This window comes from Amyelois transitella, chromosome 7 (assembly GCF_032362555.1).
Source record: "Amyelois transitella isolate CPQ chromosome 7, ilAmyTran1.1, whole genome shotgun sequence".
Lineage (NCBI taxonomy): Eukaryota > Metazoa > Arthropoda > Insecta > Lepidoptera > Pyralidae > Amyelois > Amyelois transitella.
In genome coordinates this window covers 8,865,749-8,890,436 of record NC_083510.1, presented here as the reverse complement: position 1 = coordinate 8,890,436, position 24,688 = coordinate 8,865,749, and the positions used below count along the sequence as shown (strand labels likewise).

At 33.7% G+C, this 24,688-nt stretch overlaps 3 protein-coding genes across 3 annotated transcripts; 2 read left to right on the top strand and 1 right to left on the bottom strand.

The window, feature by feature from the left end:
- The first annotated feature begins 1,889 nt into the window (after nt 1-1,889).
- On the top strand, nt 1,890-3,133 carry LOC106139760 (uncharacterized). Its single transcript, XM_013341256.2, has 2 exons — nt 1,890-2,231; nt 2,447-3,133. The coding sequence occupies exons 1-2, from the start codon at nt 2,056-2,058 to the stop codon at nt 2,943-2,945; spliced, it is 675 nt and encodes a 224-aa protein (XP_013196710.2). The 5' UTR covers nt 1,890-2,055; the 3' UTR covers nt 2,946-3,133.
- LOC106139774 (putative uncharacterized protein DDB_G0279653) lies at nt 3,119-18,905 on the bottom strand. Its single transcript, XM_013341268.2, has 7 exons — nt 18,804-18,905; nt 8,718-8,855; nt 8,141-8,248; nt 7,587-7,748; nt 7,133-7,317; nt 5,800-6,376; nt 3,119-4,131 (listed from the first exon to the last, which is right to left on the bottom strand). The coding sequence occupies exons 1-7, from the start codon at nt 18,834-18,836 to the stop codon at nt 3,991-3,993; spliced, it is 1,344 nt and encodes a 447-aa protein (XP_013196722.2). The 5' UTR covers nt 18,837-18,905; the 3' UTR covers nt 3,119-3,990.
- Nucleotides 15,682-24,620, top strand: LOC106139759 (uncharacterized). Its single transcript, XM_013341255.2, has 5 exons — nt 15,682-15,760; nt 21,991-22,108; nt 23,358-23,503; nt 23,740-23,903; nt 24,442-24,620. The coding sequence occupies exons 2-5, from the start codon at nt 21,998-22,000 to the stop codon at nt 24,618-24,620; spliced, it is 600 nt and encodes a 199-aa protein (XP_013196709.2). The 5' UTR covers nt 15,682-15,760; nt 21,991-21,997.
- The last annotated feature ends 68 nt before the right edge of the window (nt 24,621-24,688 follow it).

Here is a 24,688-nt window from a genome sequence, read left to right as displayed (position 1 = left end):
TCAAAAATCGAAAACTCTCTCAATTAAGTTACATTTATCGAATTTCTGACTATTTCTTTGTGCCAACTAGTACTAAAAAATATACGTATATTATTAATTCCGTTAAAACAAAGGCAATGGTCAGACAGAAGACGCTTCCTGTAAAAACTCGACTCCCAATCCAGACTCGTGGTCATGTCATCTTCGTCTTCATCGTCACTTACCATCAGGTGAGATGGGAGACAAATGCTTAATGAAATATTAAATTTTAAAAAAATAGGCACACACAGAGAGAGAGGTGAATCAACGGCCAGTGGTTTATTTAAAGATTAAGAAGACTTTGAATGAGTTTAATATAAATTTGTAAATTAAATTTATTTTCAATAAGTATTAACATTTCTAGTTTTAAAAAAATCTACCAATAGTCTGGTGTCGATAGAGTTTCCATGGTTTGTAATTATTTTTGTGCATTTCTTTGTAATGTCTTTATAAGTATAGACTGCCGAATATCAAAAGTATTCCATATAAAATTATCGACACTATAATGAAAGAATAACATATTATCGCTAAGTTATTTTTTGACGCCCTGATTTTCTGGTAACGAGAATAATACAGATCTTCAGTTCAGAACACGTATCATTTAAGATACAGCCAAGAGTCACAAGATGGAATTGCGATTCATACACAGGTTGCAAACCTAAAAATAAGAATCAATACGAGTATTTTTTGAATTCGGCGCGATATGAGACGCAGCTGGCTTAGACTATGTTATCTTGAATACCAGACTTGTATGGACGCAATATATGAATCTGCTGATTTCCTTAGTCGCATTTTACGAGATGCAGAGAAAATGATTGGACTAGTTCTTACCTAAAGTGCCGGAAAACACAAAGCACGTAGGTATATAATATACATATATTTATTAGCTTCCCTGGTTAATGGCGGGCGTTGATGAGTCAGTCACCTTTGTTCTTTTATGAATATTAAGAAGATTATATCTTACTCTAAAACTAGGATGTGCAGTCTCCACAAGTACCAATAACCTCAATGTTGTATCTATCTAACACAGATTTGTCATTTTCCATACTTCGATTTACGATGGAAAGTGTCTGCAATTTCACTCCACTGCAAATATTTCACATCGATAGTAACTTTCTTTGCCTTTGATTTCAATAGGGAAAAGCAATTAAGTGCAATGGCTTGTCAATATGCGTGGAATTGGTACTACGCTACGGCGACATTGTAACATCTGTTTATATGTATTTCGCCTATAACTCTTACGGAACCAACAGTCTCGAAAATAATGAAAGGTCACGTTCAGCTGGATATCGACAGGTTGCTAGGTCATCGCAAAAAACAAGAATTATAGCCCAAAAAAGAATGGAACAACATTTCATTTTCATTTACCAAAGGCCTAATGTTTGGAAAGTAAAAAAAGTCTCGCAATATAACCCGTTAAAGAGTATGTATTTTAAAAGCAATAAAAAGTACATATAATAATAGTTCCAACATGCATTTAGATACCATAACCAAATATTCTATCACAATAAATTAAATCTATATAGATATGGAACCCAATAATTACCTAATACTTTCCGCATATATACACGATAGCTCGTATCTCATATCGCGAATGTCACTTTTGTTTTACGATATGCAGACGAATAATTGTTTTACTTTATTTCAAAAGTTAGAAAGAAGTTAATCACTTTAGTCCTTTCATAAAAATGAAACGACTAAAATGTCTTATGAAATAATCTTAAATAAGAAAAATATACTAAACTCTTAAAAAGAAAGCCAAAGTACAATGACATTTGTTGTCAGTAGGTCAGTGTGCTGTCACTGTATGCATATCAAGCGCGCACGCGCAGGCTCGCCACTTCCTAACTACCAGAGTTAAAACTAACGTCGAAGGAAACGGATCCTTGAACAATATTAACATGGTGTTTTTTTATAGATATTGCTAACTAACTAGTATAAAAAAAGATATAAAAAAATGTGAACATTACTAGTTCAAAATTGAAACCAAAAATAAAGTAGTTGCAAAATTAGATGAAACAGTGAAAAACAACAAAGATGATTCGAAAACTATTAGTGTTGTGTTTAAATCTAGTGACGATTCGATCTGCGCCGTTGCAACCTAGCATGCAACAGTTGCAGGCGCATTTGTCGCCGATACAACAACAACTATTGGCGATGCAACAGATGGAGATGATGAACAGAATCATAGCTGCAAATTCGCCGGCTGTTGTGTAAGTATTGTAAAAAATCAATTCAATATGATAATTAATGAAAACATTGCAGAATTATTTGGACGTAGATAGGAATTTTCGAAATTTTGTATTGATTTCTTTATAGAAACTATGTTTGAAGTTCATACGTTGTAGGGAAAATAACTTACGGAATATTTTGCATATATTTAAGTACAATATTTACTTTATATTTAGTGTTGATTTTTTTATTTCAGAAATCCAGCACCAGTTTTACTTTTGATTCCAAACTTTTCGGGAATTCAAAATATTAATGACGTCATCAGTAACCCCAGTGAGATCAGCGCAAAAGAGTATTTAAAACTCAAGACGTTAATGAGTAATAATGAAAATGATGATACAGTTATAGTCAATGCTGAAGATGAAGATATGCTAACGGATAAACTTACAAATAAAGCCATATTGCTTTTACCAAATAGGGCAAGATTGTCAATAGGGGATATAATTTCGAACACTCCATGGCTACCAATAGAAGTTAACGTACCAGATACGATATCTTGGATTTATAATGGAATAGCCGGTATCATTGCTGGTATTGGCCAAAGATTTCCATTCAAACGACCACAAAGCCCCCAAACAACCCAAGATAATCTCAGGGTGCTACTAAAGCAACATCAATTACAACAGTTACAACAAAAAGTTAATGTGCTACCAATTTTAGTCGTACCTATTGATGCGCCTATTGTAAAACCCTAATCTCATTTTGAATTAAATTAATCGATAAAATTGAACGCAATTGTAAAGATATAAATAAATTTGAACTTTACAATTTGGATTTAAAATGTTTCATGTAAAGAAGACTGTCTTGTTTCGTAAGAAATTTTATTAATAAATTGTAAATATGGTAAATATGAAATGAAATAATAATATTATAAGAGTCAAAATGTGTATTTATAAAAAAAAATACAGTGGTTTCTATGACATACAATTATGTATTAAAATTTTAATCACAGTTATTTGTTCCGAATACATTACGAGGCAATTTTTTAAAATAATACATTATGTGTTGGTAACATTTAACTTACATTTAACATGACCAGGCTCAAGAGTGTAACCAAAGAGATATATATATAGTTCTTTTCTACATCTATGTCCCTTCGCATTTAATCTTTGTATTATTGTATTACAAAACTTAAGTGGAATCAAATTTGATTCTTTGGACAATATGAAATGTTACACTTTTAAACTCCGATCAATAAAATTTCTATTCATAAAACGTTTCTAATTTCACACATTGTTATCACATTCTAAATAGTCCTCACTACTCATAAATATCTTAATGAGCCTTTAAAGAGGACACACGTTTATGAATACCTTACAAATATCTAACTTAGCCTACTTCTAAAATGGCAACGTTATTAACCTCACCTCAATAATCAAAGTAGTTAAAAATAACTCATACAAAGTAACTCATCAAGCAATAGGCTTGATGAAATTATGCATTTTCATTTGCTTTATTTGGTTCCAGACTATTGATAAAATCGTAAGAGAAATCATTGGCTGAATAATTTCTTTAATAACTGCGATGACAATAAGTTTTAGTTTCCTATTTTAGTACAAAATCATGAGGATATCTCTACATATTTTGCATTACGTAAAAGAAATACGGCGCTATCATTATTCTAAATTAATTACTAACATTGTTATTCTTAATCTCAAAATGCACTGCAAAGTGATTAATACCAACTTAAAAAATCTTAAGTAAATATTGCAATATGAATTTGTCACTACGTCTTAGCAATTAATAATGCTGTCCAGAAACAGCTACTGTGTCATGGTCCACAGGTTGTCCGGGATTGGTTGCTCCTCCTTGGATGTCACTCTTGGCGACGATGATGGAGACTGGGTAATCGAAACTGTAGAAGAAACCACGAGGTGGGCCCTGGAAAATAAATAACCACTTAGAATTTATAAAGATACATTAGTCGTAAATTAATGATACTCATCTCTAAAAATACCGAGATTTTCATAATTCATTACTACCTAAAAAAAACTGTATACTGAATCTTTATTTAGCTGAAAAAACGGTTAACGATAACCGCTTAGAATCAAAATAAAACTTATAATGTTAGTTTCTGTTGTGATAGGTATACCAATGCTTATAAGTATAGGAGTATAGTAAGTTTAACACGCCTTTGATAAAACTGATGACAAAATATGGGATGCTCAAGCGGGATTTCGAAAGGGAATGGGATGTACTGATCAGGTCTTTTCCTTGCGGTGCATAGCCGAAAAGTTTTTGGCCAAGAGTCAAAAAGTCTATTGCACATTCGTAGATCTGGAAAAGGCCTATGACAGAGTTGAGAGGAATGAATTGTGGTCAGCACTTTCTATGCATGGGGTGAGCAGTCTCTTAATACGAGCACTGAAATCCTTATATGAGGATTCGAGTGCTTGTGTCAGGATAAACGGAGCGCACACTGAGTGGTTTAAGATTGAGAAAGGCGTTAGGCAAGGATGTGTTGCGTCACCGTGGCTGTTCAACCTATTTATGGATAGCTGTTTGACAGATTTGAAAGAGTCTAAAAGTGGATTAAGGATGAATGAGTTACTCGTCAAATGTCTGCTCTATGCCGACGATCAGGTTATACTGGCGTCATCAGCGGAGGAGTTACAGGAGATGGTAAACTGTATGCATGAAGCTTTAAAAGAGAAAGGAATGAAAGTGAACGTAAGTAAAACTAAAACACTGGTTTTTGAAATGGAGAAAGAAATGACAGCATGTAATATTTTGATTGGAGGAGAAAAAGTGGAGCAAATGAAAGAGTTTGTATATCTAGGATCAAAGTTTACATCAGATGGCAAGTATGATAGTGATATTGAAAGGAGAGTGAACGCGGGGAACATGGTGAATGGAGCTTTGCATGCCTTTATGAGCAGTCAGAAACTATCCAAAAAGGCTCGACTGGCTGTGCACAGGGGCGTGTTGGTCCCGACATTAATGTATGGGAGTGAAAGTTGGGTATGGCAAAAGAAGCATGAAAGCAGAATAAATGCAGTGGAAATGAGAGCGTTAAGGAGTATGATGGGTGTGAAATTGAGTGACAGGATAAGGAACAGCGTGATAAGGGAATGTTGTGATGTGAAAGAAGATGTAGTTACAGGAATAGAAAAGGGTATGTTAAGATGGTTCGGTCATGTGGAGAGGATGAATGAAAGCAGGTTGACTAAGCAGATATACAAGGAGAGTGTGGAGGGAAAGGTCGGAGTGGGAAGACCTAGACGAACGTATCTTGATCAAATTAAGGACGTCCTGGTAAAGGGTCAGGTCAAAAGTACCCGAAACCGCCGAGCTTGTATGAAGAGAGTTATGAATGTGGACGAAGCGAAAGAAGTATGCAGAGATCGTGGCAAGTGGAAAGAGGTAGTCTCTGCCTACCCCTCCGGGAAAGAGGCGTGATTTTATGTATGTATGTATGTATGTTGATAAAATCGCGATAGAGAGGGATATCACGATTGCATCAAAATCGTATAAAATCTGTTAACTATCACGGAGTTCTTACACGTAATAAAAGGGGACTGAAATACATAAAATGTAATAATAACTTACAGTAGGTTCAGGGTCTTCGTACTTCTCTTTATTGTACGAACCATCATCCAATTGGTTCTGTTGCTGTTGACTAGCCTGATACGTCTGCTGTTTCTGATACTGCTGGCTACTTTGACTGCTCTGGTGTTGCTGACCACCCTGATATTGAGACGGCACGGCTTGATATTGTTGATTTGAGGCAGCTGGTATCACGTCTTTAGGGCCTGATGGCGGCAGGCTGTACTGATTTTGCTGGGTAGAAGCGGCTGCTTGATATTGATTTGTAGAATCTTGTTGATTAGGGGGAACTGACTGATATTGCTGATTAGAGGGAACTTGATGATATTGCGAATTTGAAGCAGCTTGGTATTGTTGGTTAGAGGGAACTCCTAGATATTGCTGATTAGAAGCAGCCCCCTGATATTGCTGGTTATAAGCAGCTTGATATTGCTGGCCAGATTGATATTGGTTCTGATGTTGTTGGTGTTGGGGGTAATGCTGTTGTTGAGCATTGTTCTGATCAGCGTTATTTTGTCCAAACTGACTGATTTGGGGCAGGCTGTTCACATCAATGCCTTGTTTTTGCCATTGTTGGAATCTGAAAATTGCAAAATTAAAAAAATATATTTTATTGAACATGGATGGCAAGGTTGCAAATACAGATTCCCCAGAGATGAAAAAAAACTCATCAGATTTTTCTAGATAGACCTATCAAATAAATACATCAAATTTAAAAAAAAATTAAAAATACATCAAATTTACAAATAAAATTGTCACAAATCTTATTGCAATTTTGCCATGTATACCATTATAGAATCTTGGCTATCATATCCTATCATATAGACATCATGTCATTTAGTTGAGCCATGCTCCACTTTCGACAAAATAAAGGAGCCTTTTGTATGCAATAATAAATGTATAATTACTTCATTAGAAAACTTTACAAAATCAGAAACACTATCTTTACTTATTTAATTACACTGAAAAATAAATGTCGAGTCTTTATCTTAAAGAATAGACAACAATGTTATTGATGCGCCGTGTGGTTCCAGGCACCAATACAAAAAAGAATAAGACCACTTCATCTCTTTCCCATGGATGTCGTAAAAGGCGACTAAGCGATAAGCTTACAAACTTGAGATTCCTTTTTTAGGCGAAGGGCTAGCAACCTGTCATTATTTGAATCTCAATTCTACGAGTATTTTTAACACTGTTGGCTTTGTCTACCCCACAAGGGATATAGACCATGTGTATGTATGTATACTCGTATGTTATTGATTTTTATGTGGTCAATCGTTTGCGTTTAAAAAAAATATGTGGATTAAGAAGAAGAAAAAACCAAGTATGTACTTACAGCTGTTGTTGTTGTTTCTGTTGGTACTCAAGTGGATGGTTGACGTTATCAACGGCTTCTTGCCAAGCCTTCTCGTGGGCCAGACGAGCCTCTTTGACCTCAGCAGTCTCTTCCACTTGCTGTGGCGCGAATTTGGGGATGTTGTCCTCTTGGTGGAAACCCTCGCTGTCAGCCCAATAACGAACCTGTTGACATTGTATTTGTTAACAACCATGATAAAATAAAAATACATAGATATTGTCAAATCTTTATCGTGTTCCCTTTTCTGAATTGAGATAGTAGGTAAAAAGTTGCTAACGCATCGCCGGATATAATAAACATATCTCAAAGTTTTAATTTGTTTGAATAGTTATCGGGTTGAAATGGCTGAATACCCCAGCCTTACCTTGTGATGGTTTCCCTCTTCGGAGCTCAGTAATAATATAATTAGTAGTAAATACTAAAATTTACCAACCTTTATCAAATCATCGTTGCCGGGTCCCGCCTTATAGACGTATGAACCTGTGACGTCACCGGACCTAACCCGATTTTCAACTTTGGAAGACTCGGGTGCCTTGTAACCGTATGTGTAGGCGCCGAGGCCATCTTGACCGTGGAACTGCGCAGCATTGTATACCTGAAATATATTCAAATCAATTAAAAATGTTATTTTTTATAAATACTAACATTTATATAGATGATTATTTATTTAACGTAGTATAAATTGTATATAAATATTAGCGCACTTAATTCTAAATGCCCAATCATATTGTCAAACAGAAAATTATATGTATTAAGAAAATGTAACAATTTTTTTCATTATCATTATTGATCAACGTTTCTATATGAATTTTTTTTTCATAAATAGCACTTTACTGGGTTTTTCTCATAGTTATTTAGAAATACGATACATATATTAATAATTCATCGTTTTCTATTTCCTTATTTAATTTTTTAATCAATTTGAAATATTTTCTACATATACAATTTACTAAAATTACACATGTAAATATTCGAAATATTATTTACCTCTTCCAAATAATCATTGGTGTTCTCGATTTCTTTGCCATTCTTCCAATAATGACCTAGGGTTGGTCCTGCTTCTGCAGCACGGAAACTTGGGTCATTCCATCTCACCTGTAAAATATAATTAAATATATATAAATAACGCAAATTACTTAGATTGAGCTATCGCCGAAGTAGGTTCAAGACCTGTGTTACGGGCTTGTTAAGGGATAATAAGTTAGTGATACTATTTTTAATATACTTTTATCGATAAACACCGGGTATTAAATCTAAATGGATTTATTTCGATCAACCCATAATGTAAATAGTTTCATATAATATAGGTTTAACAATCAAAGTTAGTGCTAGAAAGATGCAAATGTACCTAGGAGATATTTTTTTTTTTTATTGCAAGGAAATTATTTTTTTCGGATGAGAATCTGTACAAATATACTTATTAAACCTTTCAAATTTACATAAACTCATTTTTTGTAATTCCTGTAAAAAAAGGAAAAAGGGGGAATTTTCGTTCAATGCGGATGCAGCCTTGAGCATACTCCAGTTTTGAATAAAGAATACTAGTTATTTACTAAGAACCAACCAATGGTAAGACGGCGGTGCGTCCAGACAGTTGAGGATCTGTGAACGGGGGGCTGTTCAGGTACTGCTGTGCTTCGTCAGGGGTGATATCCGTCTTGAAGATGTTCACTGGCTGGGGATCAGCTGAGGCCAGTACCACCTGGAATGAAATTAAAATGAAAAACAAATTAAAATAAAAAATAACGATTAAAAATTATCGCCACCTACACGCGCAGATTTAGCGATGTGTAGAAACATTGTTCCGATCGTAACCGTTCATTACGCTATATTAAAAATCAGATTATGAGACAATTTGTACCTGTACCAATGAAGAAGAGTGAAAAATATGTCGGCAAATTCAATTTTCAATGCTTAGAACACTTTTTTCTTGAAAAAGACTTCAACGAGCAACTTTAAGACTTTTTCTAATGTTTTTGATTTTTTTAACAATATAAGGTACAACTAAACTAATATTATAACGATTCAAAAATATTCAGAATATTCAACTTTGATTAGTGTATTTGTGTTTTACTCTATACCCTAAAAACTTATAGAAGACGAGAATACCAAATTGGGGTGTTACATACTAAAACAAATCTTTTTAATGTTATTCATTTCAATTCATTTAATGTTCATACCAGGTTTTAAGATGAATGAATTCCGACAAAGTTTATGAATACACAGGTTACGTTTATTTGATTTTGACTATATAAGGGCATTACGTAATTATTGACAACGGTCAAGATTGATCCGTTGACTCATCACTACGCATCTTCTCGACCCGGACCTTTAAACCGCATTAGCATTATTTGACCTCAGTCTTAGTATTCGATCTATTATTAAGTATATGACAATATGTAAAAACAAGGTGTTGTTGGTTGGTTGGTTCTATTGTTTTAGAACATGATTAGGACAATTTTTTTGTGCAAAAAGTAGGTATAAATGTATGATACATCAATATAAATAAATAAATATATACGGGACAAAAACACAGATTGAGTTAGTCTCGAAGTAAGTTCGAAACATGTGTTACGAGATACTAACTCAACGATACTATATTTTATAATAAATACTTATATAGATGAACATCCAAGACCCAGGCCAATCAGAAAAAGTTCTTTTCTCATCATACCCTGGCCAGGATTCGAACCCGGGACCTCCGGTGTCACAGACAAGCGTACTGCCGCTGCGCCATTGAGGCCGTCAAAATAGAGGCCTTCAATCAATAAAGAGGAAGAAAAAAAATACTTACTTTAACACTTGCATTTCCAAAATTAGATGAATTAGTAATAAATCCCTAGACGATTAGTCACTATTATAAGATAAAGGTTTATACATACATACGTATACTCACGTCTATATCCCTTGCGAGGAACACAAGAGCCATATCCAGCTGTATGGCTAAATAATGGAACATACATACATATAATCATGTCTATATCCCTTACGACGTAGACATAGCCAACAGTCTTGAAAAGACTGATAAGCTACGTTCAGCTGTTTTGTCTTAATGATAGAATTGAGATTGAAATAGTGACAGGTTGCTAATCCATCGCCTCCAAGAAGAATACCAAGTTTATAAGCCTTTCCCTTAGTCGCCTTTTACGACATCCATCACAAAGATATGGAGTGGTCTATATTCTAAAGTGGAAGGGACCACATGGCACAGGAAGGTTAGTATGACCTATTTTTACCCGCCATGTTGTTTCTGGGCCCTGGGCTCACCCATTACCACGATTGAGGAGTGACAGAACATAAAGCGTCTCAATATACCTAAGTTATCAAATTAAATTATAGTTCATATTCACATTATCGAACTCCTGTTTGCATAAAAAATACATATAACTATATCCGTTTATGTCCAATTATCATGACAAAACTATAGCAAATAAGGACAAGGTCATTCTCTATTCAATGTATTGTATTGGCACTGCGTCCGCGCAAGATATATGTGGGTATAACTAACATGCAAGTGCGAATATTGACCAAATATATGTAGCGAAAACGAAGCACTTAGTGCAGTTCCCAATAATAAAATTTTAAGTAGGAAGGCAAACAATATTTTAAATGTTTGAAAATTAACAAAGGTAATTTTGAGACATTCATATATATTGTCACGTCGATGTTCCTTGAGTGGAAGACAGAGCCAACTGTCTTAAAAAGATTGAAAGGCCAATCTTAAACGTAAACGTTACACTAAATAACTTATTCTCGTAGGTCGGATCCTGAATTTAAAAATGCAAATATAACGTTTACGAACTTAAAAATATTTGTAAACAATCCTCCAAGAAAAACATGTCTTTAACACAAAAAAAAATAAAGACTATTTATAAGCTTTTATTTTATGATAACATTGTCCTGCCCACGTGATATGGACCAATCTCAAAAAACAACATAAAAACTCCATATAAGGTAAACCTTTGCCTGACAATTACTTATATCGATGTTTTGCTGGGATGTATAATGAAACCAGATGCAATCACGAACCAGCCAAATTTGAAGTGAACTCGAGCATCGAGGAATCTTAAATAATATGATGTGATATTACAATTTTTTTGTTTCAATAAAAATATTTATATACAATAAAAATGAAATTCATTTCTAAAATACTATGCTTAACCAAATGTTTTGATTTGCATTACATGTTTTGTTATTTTGTTACAAAATCGGATTCCCTCAGTCCAATTCCATAATTTAAAAACTTGAAACCTTGTTTGTGAGAAAAGTCTTAAAAAAATCGGTTCGGCGAATCTAAAAGCAACCATTTTTTTATTTATCAAATTGTTAGTTAATTCTGTTGCTATTATAATCGATGACAGAAACATAAATCGGTTCAACAATAAACATACGTGTCTCATCAAAGTATCATAAAATCATTCATAAATCAAGAATGAATGATGAATGAATCATCAAGGCAAATAACTCAAATAAAGTATACTCCGGAAAAATAGTAGATTTTGATAAGTATCTATGATCTTCTTGGAAACCCCAGACTAGGTACGTAGTTTTTTATTACACAACTAAATGATACTAATGAAATAAATCAATTTAAATTAGATATGATTTATTTCAAGACATTCATTCTTACGCGAATTTGCTGGTCTATTCTTTGTTCTTCCGAAATTTATTTCTGTAACTGTTTGAATGAGTTTGCCTCTCTTTTTTTATTAAGTACTAATAATACAACAAAGAACATAAATAAGTTTGCAGAGATCGTTTGTGATCATGTAATCTCTACCTACCACTTCGGGAAATATGCGTGATTTTATGTATGTACTTATATTATAAGAAAAAATATTTTTTACATTAACTGACAGATGCAGAGATAACCTTGCTGTCTAGTGATTACAAGGGCTATATTTTTCCCAGGGATTCCCACGAGAATAAATTGACGGACATTGTGAAGAATTCTACTGAGAATTGCCCTCTACAGCGAACATTGACATAGATATAAGCGACCGATTTGCGACGCAGCAGGATGACTGAATATTTACATAAAACGTATTGTGGTGATTTACATAATAACTATTTCGAATGGTCACGCTTGGGTGTAATGTCTATTAGTGTACTGGCCAAGCTGTTTTGGGAGATGAGATTTTTTTGGTACCTATGTTACATTGTCATTGTACAGAAAAGGAACACATATGGTTACTAAACTGAATAGTCAGACAGCTTTTGTTCTTCTCTACTAATTCAAAGTGTAATACTTTGAATTAGTAGAGAAGAACAAAAGAAACAAAAGAAAAACATAATTATTAATAGAAATAAGAATAAAAAACACAGAAAATAAATAAGACATTCTATAATATTTCATATTGATAGCTCTTTGCGTTCCAATGGAAGTCCTAACAGGCTACTAAGGAAAAGGCTATTGGGATCTTGTAGGCGATATGCTAGAAACCTGTCACTATTTGAATGTCAATTCCAACATAAGGCCGTACAGCTGAAAGTGGCCTCTCAGTCCTTTCAAGACTGTTAGCTCTATCTACCCCGCAAGGGATATGGTGTGATTATATTTATGTTATAATGCATAGTTTAAAATATCATACTTATTGCTTATTATAATGACAACATTAGACAAAAAAAATACAATGTTTCTAAATAAGCAATCTCATTTGTAAACGTTTTTTCAAAGTCTGATGTCACCTAATCTTCAACCGTGACTAAAATTGTTATTATAGTATATTCAACGGTGATATATTGCTCTAAATTTTGATACTCTCAATATTTAATACCCGTGATCTATAATAAGGATCAATCACGAGGGTATTTCTGAGGCTATTAACCATTATATGGTTAATACCAAACTTAGCAATATTTTATCAAATCAGTCTGATCAAAATGATTTGATTTTATTCGCTATAAACAAATATATTACTATCCTCATAATGTTATATTTTCGTGTGAAAGTACGTACGTACCTAGTGCCAAAAAATTGAATTGCTGTAAGTTTTCTGTTTTACTTTTACATATACATAGACAACATTACTGTACAAAACAAAAATTACCAGAAGAAACATGTTTTGCTTGTAATAGATATTTAATAGGTATGTTTTGCGATAGTTATTATGAAATTAACGCTTCAAAATCTCGTCACTGGTTTTTGTTAAAATTTTTAATTGGCCGTCATCGCAAATAACTTATTAAAGTTCCGGTTTACTAGTGATAAATTGAAGTAGTTAGTTACTGTATAAGTTCACAATACCTTAATTAACTTTTTGTAAAGTTCATAAAAATTGTGGATGTTTTGTTTTTGAATAAAGTTTTCTTAGATATCGAAACATGTCATTTTTTCCGAATTATATAAAAATTACTTTACCCATTGAAGCGGCGAAAGGAAAAAGCGATCCAGTAGGTACATTTGAATCTATTGCAGATTCACCTTTCTAGTGAAAAAATTTATGAGACATACATATAACATGTTTACTATTTATCATAAGACCGTAGGCCACGTTAAGCTGAATTATAATTGAGATTCAGAGAAAGCGCTAGATTGCTAGCACACCGCCTAAAAGAATTATCTACAAAAAGATGACACATTCAGTGTACTCGAAAATACCTACTTTTCAATTGCAGGATCTTCTCAAAGTAATGTTTATGACATCTTTACAAAAAAGATCAACATGTTGGTCCTTACTCAAGCGCAGAGTTTTCTTGGAAGTAATAACCATGCAAGATAGTAAATTTAAAAATAACATCACAACGAACAAACAAAGGTAAGAATTTATGTTCCCATCAAACAAGTTGTTGGTGACAAGCCTTAAAACCGCTATCAAAAGCAATTATCATCAGGAAAGCCTTTAAACATTTAAATTCCAATCCCTTCATGGGATTGCCATATGTTTATCAAATTTTACTGAAAGGAGAACAATTTCTGATGAATTTTTTACGCAGTTTTGTCTGTAAAAAAAGGTTCAACTACAGATAGATGTATAGATTATGGATACAAAATATTTTTACACATACATACATACATATCGTCACGTCTATATCCCTTGCGGGGTAGACAGAGCCAACAGTCTTGAAAAGACTGAATGGCCACGTTCAGCTATTTGGCTTAATGATAGAATTGAGATTCAAATAGTGACAGGTTACTAGCCCATCGCCTAAAAAAGAATCCCAAGTTTGTAAGCCTATCCCTTAGTCGCCTTTTACGACATCCATGGGAAAGAGATGGAGCGGTCCTATTCTTTTTTGTATTGGTGCCGGGAACTACACGGCACGCCACACGGCACGGCACGGTATTTTTACACGAATAAGATTATTCCTCTTTCCCAAGGCATAGATAGGTAGAAACTACATCTTTTACACTTAGCACGGTTCCTACATTTCTTTTTAATTTATTTACCATAGTTACTTTCTTTATGCAACGCCGTCGGTTTAAGGTGATTTTGACCTGAACATTCGAAAGGATGTTTCCGACGTTTATACTACATACATACAATAACTATGACCATGCATACAAATAACCATGCATACCTCTTACCTGTAGGTGTACAGTAAAAAATAAAAACTGAATGTTAAAAAAGATTCCACTAATTTAAAAACACTAGGTAATTGATCAGAATAAAAGTCAGTTAAATTAAATTTTTTCTCACTCCTTAATTGTAGAGTCATGACCATAAACGTTCTTTACTTCCTCATTCATTTTCTTATATCCTTTCAATGCTCGTCTTGAAGTTGTTTACTTGCTAATAACATGAATAAATAATAATATACAATTTACATAATTCATTATTGTATAAAGACTACATGGTCAATTTAATGTTTAGGTCTCATCCATAAGTTTCTGAAGAATGAAGAAAAAATGTAATTGTACATAAAATTATCTATTTTAACACCAAGTGTCCATTGATCTCATTATTTTTACCGACAAATTCTAATATGATCACTCTTTACGTTGATAAAATACTGATTTCTATCAAAGTTTATTTTTGCTATTAAATATTTATTACTATTTTTGTACCAACATGGATGGACTACGAACATATCAGTTTTTTATAGGGAACCAATCTTTACAGGGTAACCTAATAAACTACATAGTTATATTGGACAATAATTATACACTCAATTGCCTGAATGAGTAAACAGTAAAATATGTATGTTTATCCTAAGTCTAAACATAGTGTTGCAATTTAACGAGATTTATGAAAACGAGAAAAGTAAAATGACTTCAACAAAGAATGTTTTTATTGCCCACAGTGAGACTTGAAACAGACAAAACAAGACAAAACATCTTGTCCTTACTTATACTACAAGTGATCTTGAAAATTGATGACGGGTGTTAATTTTTATGAGTTACGGCAATAGGAACTAGTGTTACGTCCTTACGGTTCAACATCCTATATGCATAATCTATTATTATATTACTAACTAAACACATGACGTATTTTTTATGTACAACCTCATTACTTTTATCTTTACCGAAAGGTCGCCCTTGCAGGGTTCATGTCATGTAACCGACTTTTGTCAAAATAACAGCTGTACAGTGCATATTGAAAACATTCCTAAATTATAGTGGAAATCAATGAATCTGGAATAACAAATAATCATTCAACAAGAAAGGTAAAGAAATTGGAACTTGAGGCACCTATTTTCTTTGTTATTAGTTATATTTATATTTGCCTTTTTATCTTTAAATTTTGTTCTTTCAAACTTTTTTATTCTTTTGAAATTTTCTCAATATTATAAATTTGAAATATGTTACCTTACCTTATATTAGTTTAGGAATTTATTAAAAGAGACGATTTCCCGAAAATCGGGATAGAAAATTTATGGTTATTCTCGCTTAACACGGGCGTAACCGCGGGTATACTCAAGTAATTCTCTAAATAATGTTTCTGAATGATATAGAACACACTCAAATCACGCTTTGAACGAACAGAAAATGAGCAGTAACAAAAAATATAATTATCCATACACTCGCAAAAACTGAAATGACTAGATATTATACGAATTTTGTTGTACTTACGAGTGTAACTAGTTAGGGATTATATATTATAACTTCTTACATTTTTCATATAAAAAATGTACATATGAACGTACGTATACTCTAAAAAATATCTATCACAAAAGTTTATTCTTTCATATATGTATTACTACAGTTACAATAACTCTTCATTTAGAGAACGCAAGATTATGAAAAATTATGACAGGTAGGTATGTATATAAAGATTAATTACGAGTCTCATTATAAGGTGTCGAGAATAATTGAGTATATTTTAAACATACTAATTACATATAGCAAAAACTATACAAACACGTGTAGTGAAACGTGAACATACTTTGTTTATTAATTATGTTGTTGAAATATATTTAATGAATGAATATACTTCTTCCTCCAGACGTTAGTCTTGGTCCCTATGACCCTTTTACCATGTTTCTTAATGAGGTAAGTCAGGTTTTTTTAAAGGAACCTTCGTCTTAACTACGCTACCTCTGCAGAAGAATCAAACCAACAATAACACATACAGTTGCCTGTATGTTCAGAGTTTCTCAGGATATCCCTCATCGCAATAGCATCGGTTAGCACTCAACATAACTCAGAAAAGAGTTATGGTCTGGTTGAAATGTCTGCGGTAAGATTTGAACCTGTGCCCGTGCATACACTTTTTTATTTGGGCACATTATAGGTTTCACCACCGACGCCCTTAACTAATATAATGCACAAATATTTTAATAGCTAGTAAATCAACTTAAAGGGTTATTACTGTTTAGCATGTGATTGGATTTGAAAGACAATCATGAACGGTAAATATGTTTGTGTAGGAATATAAAGGTTGTTGTGTCAGATAAATCATACCTAGTTATTTTTCTTTCTCAAGACTATATATACTCTATACTGAGATTAATTGACGGTATGAATGAACCCGAATAAACAAAGCAAATAAATATACTAATCAAATCGTTCTGATGAAAAGTTGAGGTTGCATGGGAAGAATGGTAAATGTAGATAAAGTAGGCAGGAATAATTGCATGTGGAATGATGTAGAGATTGTCTAACCTCCAGTAAGAGATAAGATTATCTGTGTGTATTTGAAAAGAAACAGAAAAACACGTATGGTAAAATTCTAAAAAAAATTATGTCGAGTAAAGTGTGGCTTTGCAGTATTTTTGATACTGTGTGAGTCATATATGGAGAAAAGATGTGATAAATCTTATATATAAAATTCTCGTGTCACAATGTTCGTTCCCGTACTCCTCTGAAAGGGCTTGACCGATTCTCATAAAATTTTTTGAGCATATTGAGTAGGTCTGATCTGCCAACATCTATTTTTCATACTCACAAAATGGAAAACAGCGTTTGCTGGGACAGCTAGTGTATTTATATATATTTTTTTATTATTGCACAGGACGTGGTTCATCGAGCGGGTCAGATAAATAAATTTATTGTAAAAAACAGGTTTAATGAAAACTCGTTTTATAATGATCTCATCTTGATGGTAAATCACAACAGGATTTCGTTTCAATGCAAAATTTAAGAAAATAATAAAATACCTAAAAAGAAGAATTACTTTAGATATTATTATTTTTTTAATTAAACTAGTCATCCTGGAAATATATCATAATCACAGCGTATTAGAAATCGCATTTCTCACAATGCATTAAAGTGATAAATACGTACTTTACATGCTATATGTACATACATACAAAAGAATTATCAATGTTTTTGGGATTGTCTGTCTGTCTCAGCTAACCTTGACCCTGCAGTGCCATCTTTATTAAAAGAATGCTGATGAAGAAGAAGATGTTCCATACGGTTATTACTAACTGATGCTCTCACGGTGAGTTATGATATAGACGATATGTTTCGTTCGGAAACAGGTACATTTTGGCAACCGATATGCAACTATAATTTAAGTTTTTTGATTGCGGAGGTCAGACGGGAGTTGGTTGATGTAAAAATCATACTTCGCACTTACTATTGAGACGAGGACGTAATTTAGGGACTTATGCTAAGAGAAAGATGACGATTGTAGCAAGTGACTAAAGTAAGCGTATAAATTTTCATTGTTATACTCGTATACCGATGATGTTTTAAGATCTGGGAATCTATCACAAAAGGATACAGGCCAAGGTGAGAGGCTTTTTTTTTTTTTTTTTGCTAAGGCTTGACCGCGTCTATACACATTTCAAAACATACTTATATTTATAAAAGAAATCGTGATTATACATCATTATTCTAAGATTGTAAATAAATTGAACGTAAAGGTATAATCATGCAGATCCCAATTTCACAAATTTAACTTTGAATATTATAGTTTTCGTAACATTGTATAGGTAGGTATATGTATATTCACATAACTTTATACTTCTTTTATAACCGTATAAAGTATAATATAAACTTGTAATTTTAAGGAATAATATATTTAATATGTAGTCAGTACTATTAATAATTATTTTTGAATTACAAAGTAAATAGATTTTTTTATTTTTAGTTAAATCAACTTTTTTAATATTCCCACATATCTCTGGTAATTAGTTTTTTTTAAAATCCAACGAAGTTAGATACATTTTAAATTTTCACAGGCTACATTTTTTACACATATATTTTTTAAATTTTTACACATATCCTGGGACCGTAAAAAAAATAGCGCGTAAAACTTACCGCAACGGCGAAAAATGTCACAAATCGAAGCATGATCGGTCGGACGTCTCACTAAATTCTCTCACGTATTCAAAACAGGCACGAGTCGCGAGCTCATCTCCTATATACGTAGCAATACAGCCTCCTATGACGTCACCACCCCGCACCCCCCAAAAACCCCTCGCATGCCTAGAAAACCTGTCACGGAACTCATCTTCACGAATCTTGAACTTCGCCTTTAATCCATTGCGTGCTACAAATGAAGTTCAATTTGTTACGCACTGCAAACTCATCTATGTATTGTTGTGCATATTTTTTAGTTTTTATGATCGCCTGTTATCATTTCTTGTCTAGTCTAAGTCTGCTGTTGTACACGGGATAAATATGATTTATGACAATACAGTAGTGAATTGAATAATGAAATGATTTATTGAATTAAGATGAAGATAACAATAAATCATGAACACATAAAAACACATTCACTGGTTTTCTGAACGTCCTGTAGAAATTAATATATTTTTGTAAACTCCGGAAAGTAATCTTATCGTGTTACAATAATTATTGTGGAATAATTATTTAAATTATAGTTTTAAAAAGATAAGCGTCAATTGATTTTTTGCGAATTAATGGCTTGGTCAGGGGAAAACCGCAAAATCATCAAGCCAAGTTAAATATCATTAAAAAATTCTTTACCTCAAAATCCTTAAATAAAACATCGGGCTGGCGACCTGATCGCTCATTGTAGGAAGTAAATTCATAAAATATACCTACGTGAACATGACAGTAAATTTATGAATGTCTACTTTGTGAAAAGAGTGTTCTCAATAAGTAACCTAGTCTAATTCTAATTGCGTGTTATGTGTTTTTTTAATTTTAAATGCACTTGCTAACTTTATCCCACTTCTTATATATGTTATTTTCTTAATGTCGTACTATCATAATACCACTGATAGAAATCGTCAAATCAAAAATTAAAAAAATCATACACAGGAAACAATAATTTAATCTTATCCATTCAAACTCATCATTATACTATCACTCGAAAACAAAAAAAAAATACTAACTCACGCATCCGGCTTTGATTATCAATGTCCGTTCAAAATGCAAATCTTGATCGATCCATGATTCCCAGAGCTATTATTCCACGACCATCACGAAAGTTCAAGGCTTCGGAGATGGCACATGTCTTGATAAGTAGCTTAGTAACCACGGATATGATTTCTGGACATGCCGTTTGGATTATGAACCGAAGATAATCTTGTCTCTCTTCAAACAACTTAACACCTGTGTTTATAGATGTTTCGATTCTCATACTCTTTTTTTGTGATTTTGAGTCTCCTCGCGATCATAAAATAAAATGGTTTTAATATTGTACTTAGGATAAGTTAAAACTTTTTCGATATATTAAGCCTTTGATCAATCAGTCTACTTTTGATATACACGTGTATATTTGATACAAATGTGTATACTTATCTTCCTAGTCTCTTTCACTTATTACGCTCCAATTTCGTTGCTAAACCAAAATTCCATCCAATTACCTCAGTGATGCAACTTATACGAATAAGTTATCGCCGCGTGCGTCTCTGTCCTTTGCTCGAAAAAAACATGACACCGGACATGCGCTGTTCAGCGACTTTAAATGATTCCCTCGGGCACTAAGCGGTTATAGAAAAAACATTCCATGGTGTTGTTGAAGGGACGGGCCTAAGGGAAATTAACTTACGTTCCTGTATTGGGCAGAAGTGCAAAAGGAAGCCCTTTTTGCTTTGCAGGAGACGAGAGATCTTGTTTTGTTTATCATACAAAACTTTATTACTGAAATAGAAAAATTACCTAGTCCTTATAATTTTTTATTAGGTCCCTTACGTAATATGATTATAATAATTCACCAATCGCCAGAGTTCGAAATATTAATCTTACTTGTTGAATATCTTCTTCCTGGTTTATGTAGCAAGCTCTCAATTTCATTAGGTCCTTTAAAAATATAGGGTGAACTCTTAGCCCTAAATCTTATAAACCAGTGCATTGACTGCAAATTAAATTTAAAATCATTATAAGCAACTCTTATATTGGTCATTTAATTAATTCTTCCTACTGTATATAGATAGATAAAACTCTTTATTGCACCATAAGAGTAAAACATACAAAACAACACAAAGCAGATATAGATGGTACAAAGGCGGACTTATCGCTAATGCAATCTCTTCCAGTCAACGTTTGGGTGGAAGGAAACCAAACAGGAGATCGGCGTTGGCGCAGAGCAAGATAAATAAATGTTTGAATATAATAAAATACATACAGAATATATATCTATATATAATACATATAAATACATACAAATACGCATAAATACAGATAAATACATAATAATAACATATGCTTAGGATAGAGTAGAAAGATAATAAGACCTAACGAGATTTTTGAAACTACATATTAATAGTCTATATATGATGATTTCTAAAGTAAAATATTATTAACCTTTTTTACATCTACACAGATATGATTTCTAATACTAAGTTTGGATCTGTCGTTATTGAAGAAAATACTGCAGTGCAGTAACCGCTTCTTCTGCACTGACACTTTGGAAGCGGCAGTAAACTTAGTTTTATGTAATTTATTTAACATTAACCAATATTGTGAATTATTTAAATTGAAAATTGTCAAATGATATGACAATTATTAAGTGATGTTTGAAATACCCATAATAATGAATCAAAATTTTGAATTTGAATTGGGGCACCAATTATAACTGTCGAATCAATGTCAAACAAACTGTAGGTCCGGCACTGCACCAGTGCACCGTTGCAACTCGTTGCACCACACTTAGACATGATAATGCCAAGTTACTTAATTATAATAGCTTCGACGAGCCATCGGCTTATGTAATCAGATTTATTGGTAAAGCTGCTCTAGTATTGTGGCAATGACCAGTAACTACTTATTGATTAATGATAATGTCACGTGAACTACAATTTCATTCAATGTTACTGTCTCCTAACAGTATAGTAACACAAACAGCTGGAGTCATATAACAGATATTGAAATACAAACACTTGTAAAGTACATATCTACCTGAGAAAAAGTTCAAATTGCTTGAGAGACAAAAATCTCTATTGATAAGATCAAAAGATATGCGAACAAAAAGGTACAGCTTTCCGCAGCATGACGATATGGAGTAGTATCTTGATATGAACTCCTTTTATTTCAGTTTCACAATGGGCAATGAGCAGTCTGTACGCGCGACCCACTTCCAGCCTCCGCCTAGAGATGAACCGGACCCAGATGACCTCCCTGAGGAGCACCACATTAGTATTTCAAATAAAATGGTAATTTATCATTATCATCTGGTACCTATTATCTCTATTCATCTATTGGTCATGATGGTACTCGTAAAACCTTATCTCTAGGGCGGCCTGAAAAATCCGACTTCAAGTTGGACATTTACACACAAACATTACACAATAAACAGAAAAACAATCCATTGGTATATTTAATACTTTAAATGTTTATTAACATTGTGAACAAATTGAAAAACTAAAATACAAAATGCTGCAATGTGGTGAAAGCTGGTAAAAGGTAAAGAAGAAAATAAAGTATATCAGTATTTAAGACTTACTTATTAAAAACAAGCTCTTTAACATAATGAAACAACCATGTTTTAAGCTAAGTTGAGCTCCACAGTTGCCGGTTGCCAGGGTTTTCGAGGCCAAAAGGTGTTTAAAATTACCAAATATATGTACTAGACGCCAGAAGAATATTGATGACCTAAATACATCAAAAGAGGAGACTGCCTCAAAAATCGTCACGACCTAATTTTTTATTCAAACTAGAATTAATTCTATGGGTTTTTATACGGCGCAAAAATAAAATAATCGGGCACACCCATCCATTTAAGCATAAACGGAAAACCGCGTCGTGTTTTTCTGAGTACTTGCACGATATCGGGTATCGGAAGTGCTTTGATGATTATGATATCAGTATAAGTTATGCAAAAAAGGAGTGATTTATGAATACCATCGGCTATGCGGTCACGCATTAGGTAGGTATTTTTTTAGACTATTTGCTCGGGAGATATGCAAAAAGTAGTGAGTTCTCTAGCTAATCTAGGTAAAATATTAAGTTAAGAACTGCTAGATTAAATATCCTTTGCATCAATAAGTTTCCCAATCGTACAATCTCTCTTTAAAGCTTGCGGTCAATTGAATAATCCTACAATAAGTACGGCAACATGGTGATGCCGATGTAATTTGAATTCCAGCACTTTATTTCACTTCCATCTCTAACCAGTAAATATTTTTGTGACTAAGGGAATAAGCACTACAATGCCAGTCGAATCATGATTGATGACGGTTGATAGATAATGTTTGATAGATCATAATTTTTATCAAGTTTTAGACGTGAGATGGGCATCACTTTGTCTTATTAATTACTGGCATACATATTCCGGAATCATGTCCTTAGACGGAACCTCGAACTCCTCTCCAGAGAGGAACACCGGTTCCGCCACCGGAACTAATGCCAGGAGTATAATGATCGTTTCTACGACTTGCAGTATACGTGATGGTAATTTATCAGGTTGAACGTTTAGTAGAAGATGCAACTCTCGCGGGCGGTGCGGCGTCGGCGGCAAGCGCGCAGGCGCCACCCCGCGGCGATTACAAAGACAAAATATTCATGGAGAAGCTTACTTGCCTTGACGAAAACCACTCGGAGAAATTGGGGTTGGTGCCTTTCTATTTTAAGCTGCATTTTGAAACGTATTTTATATTTATAGATATTTATTTATGCCCCAGACAACGTACAGACTGCCACAAAACTCGCTTCTTTTTTATATCACATTTTCTTGAGAGATGCCGGAGGGACGCCTATGATCACGATTCCTCACCGCAACCGGTGTGCGATCCTGCACATCATATTTTGTCAACATATTAAATATTTACAAACACTATCGTTGCAGACTAACAATGGAAGATTTAAGAGCAACCGCGCGTCGCATAGAAATCCGTACGGCCAACATGATCAGCGTTGAGCCAGTCTGCGCAGATTGTCACGATAAAGTGATCGAATGCTACAAGAATGTTAACGGCCGCGAACATTTTGTCAAATGCTGGGATACTGTCGGTTTGTTCACATGCCAAGTCTTAATTCGTTACAGGGTAGACAAGAGCCAATAGTCATAACACAAAGGCCGCGTTGAGCTGGATGGATCAGGAGTTTAGATTCACAGATAGTTATAAGATGCTATTGCTAGACCATTACTAAAAAAATACTATTTAAGATATGCGCCTCAATAAAAACAATGTTGAATCCATCACTATATCTACCTACTATACTACCTATAGTGTACCTTTAGGCACTAGGACCTTTCTCATTCGCTAAAGAAATCATAAATCCATATATAAAAGAATGTCAAGTATATACCTAGTTAAATTATGTATAAAACTACAGGTTTATTTAATTTTAAGCCTTTTGGTTTTGTATTCCACTTCTGTATAAAGGCTATCCCCTGTTTCCTCATTCATATTAGTTCAAGGAAATATCTAACTACATACAGAAAATTTATGTTATACCCTAATACTTTTATTATGTTACTTATGATACTGCTATATCTGAAATAGTTTTCCAACACCCTTAAATTTCAATATTATTTCTATTTTAGGTGCCTTCTCAAAATGCGTGCAAGACGCAACAACGACTCGTCTTCGTGCGCGCACGCATAAAGAAGCGCGGGAGCATGCGCGGCGCACTCGGCACGTCGCGCATGCCCGCGAACATGCTCTGAGGGACCTAGGGCCACCGCCACCAGACCACGAGGAACAAAAAGCCAGTGATAGCTAACAAACCTAGAACATTTCAAACTAATCTTGAGCCATAGGAACTATATGCCGATACTACTTCAAGCCGCT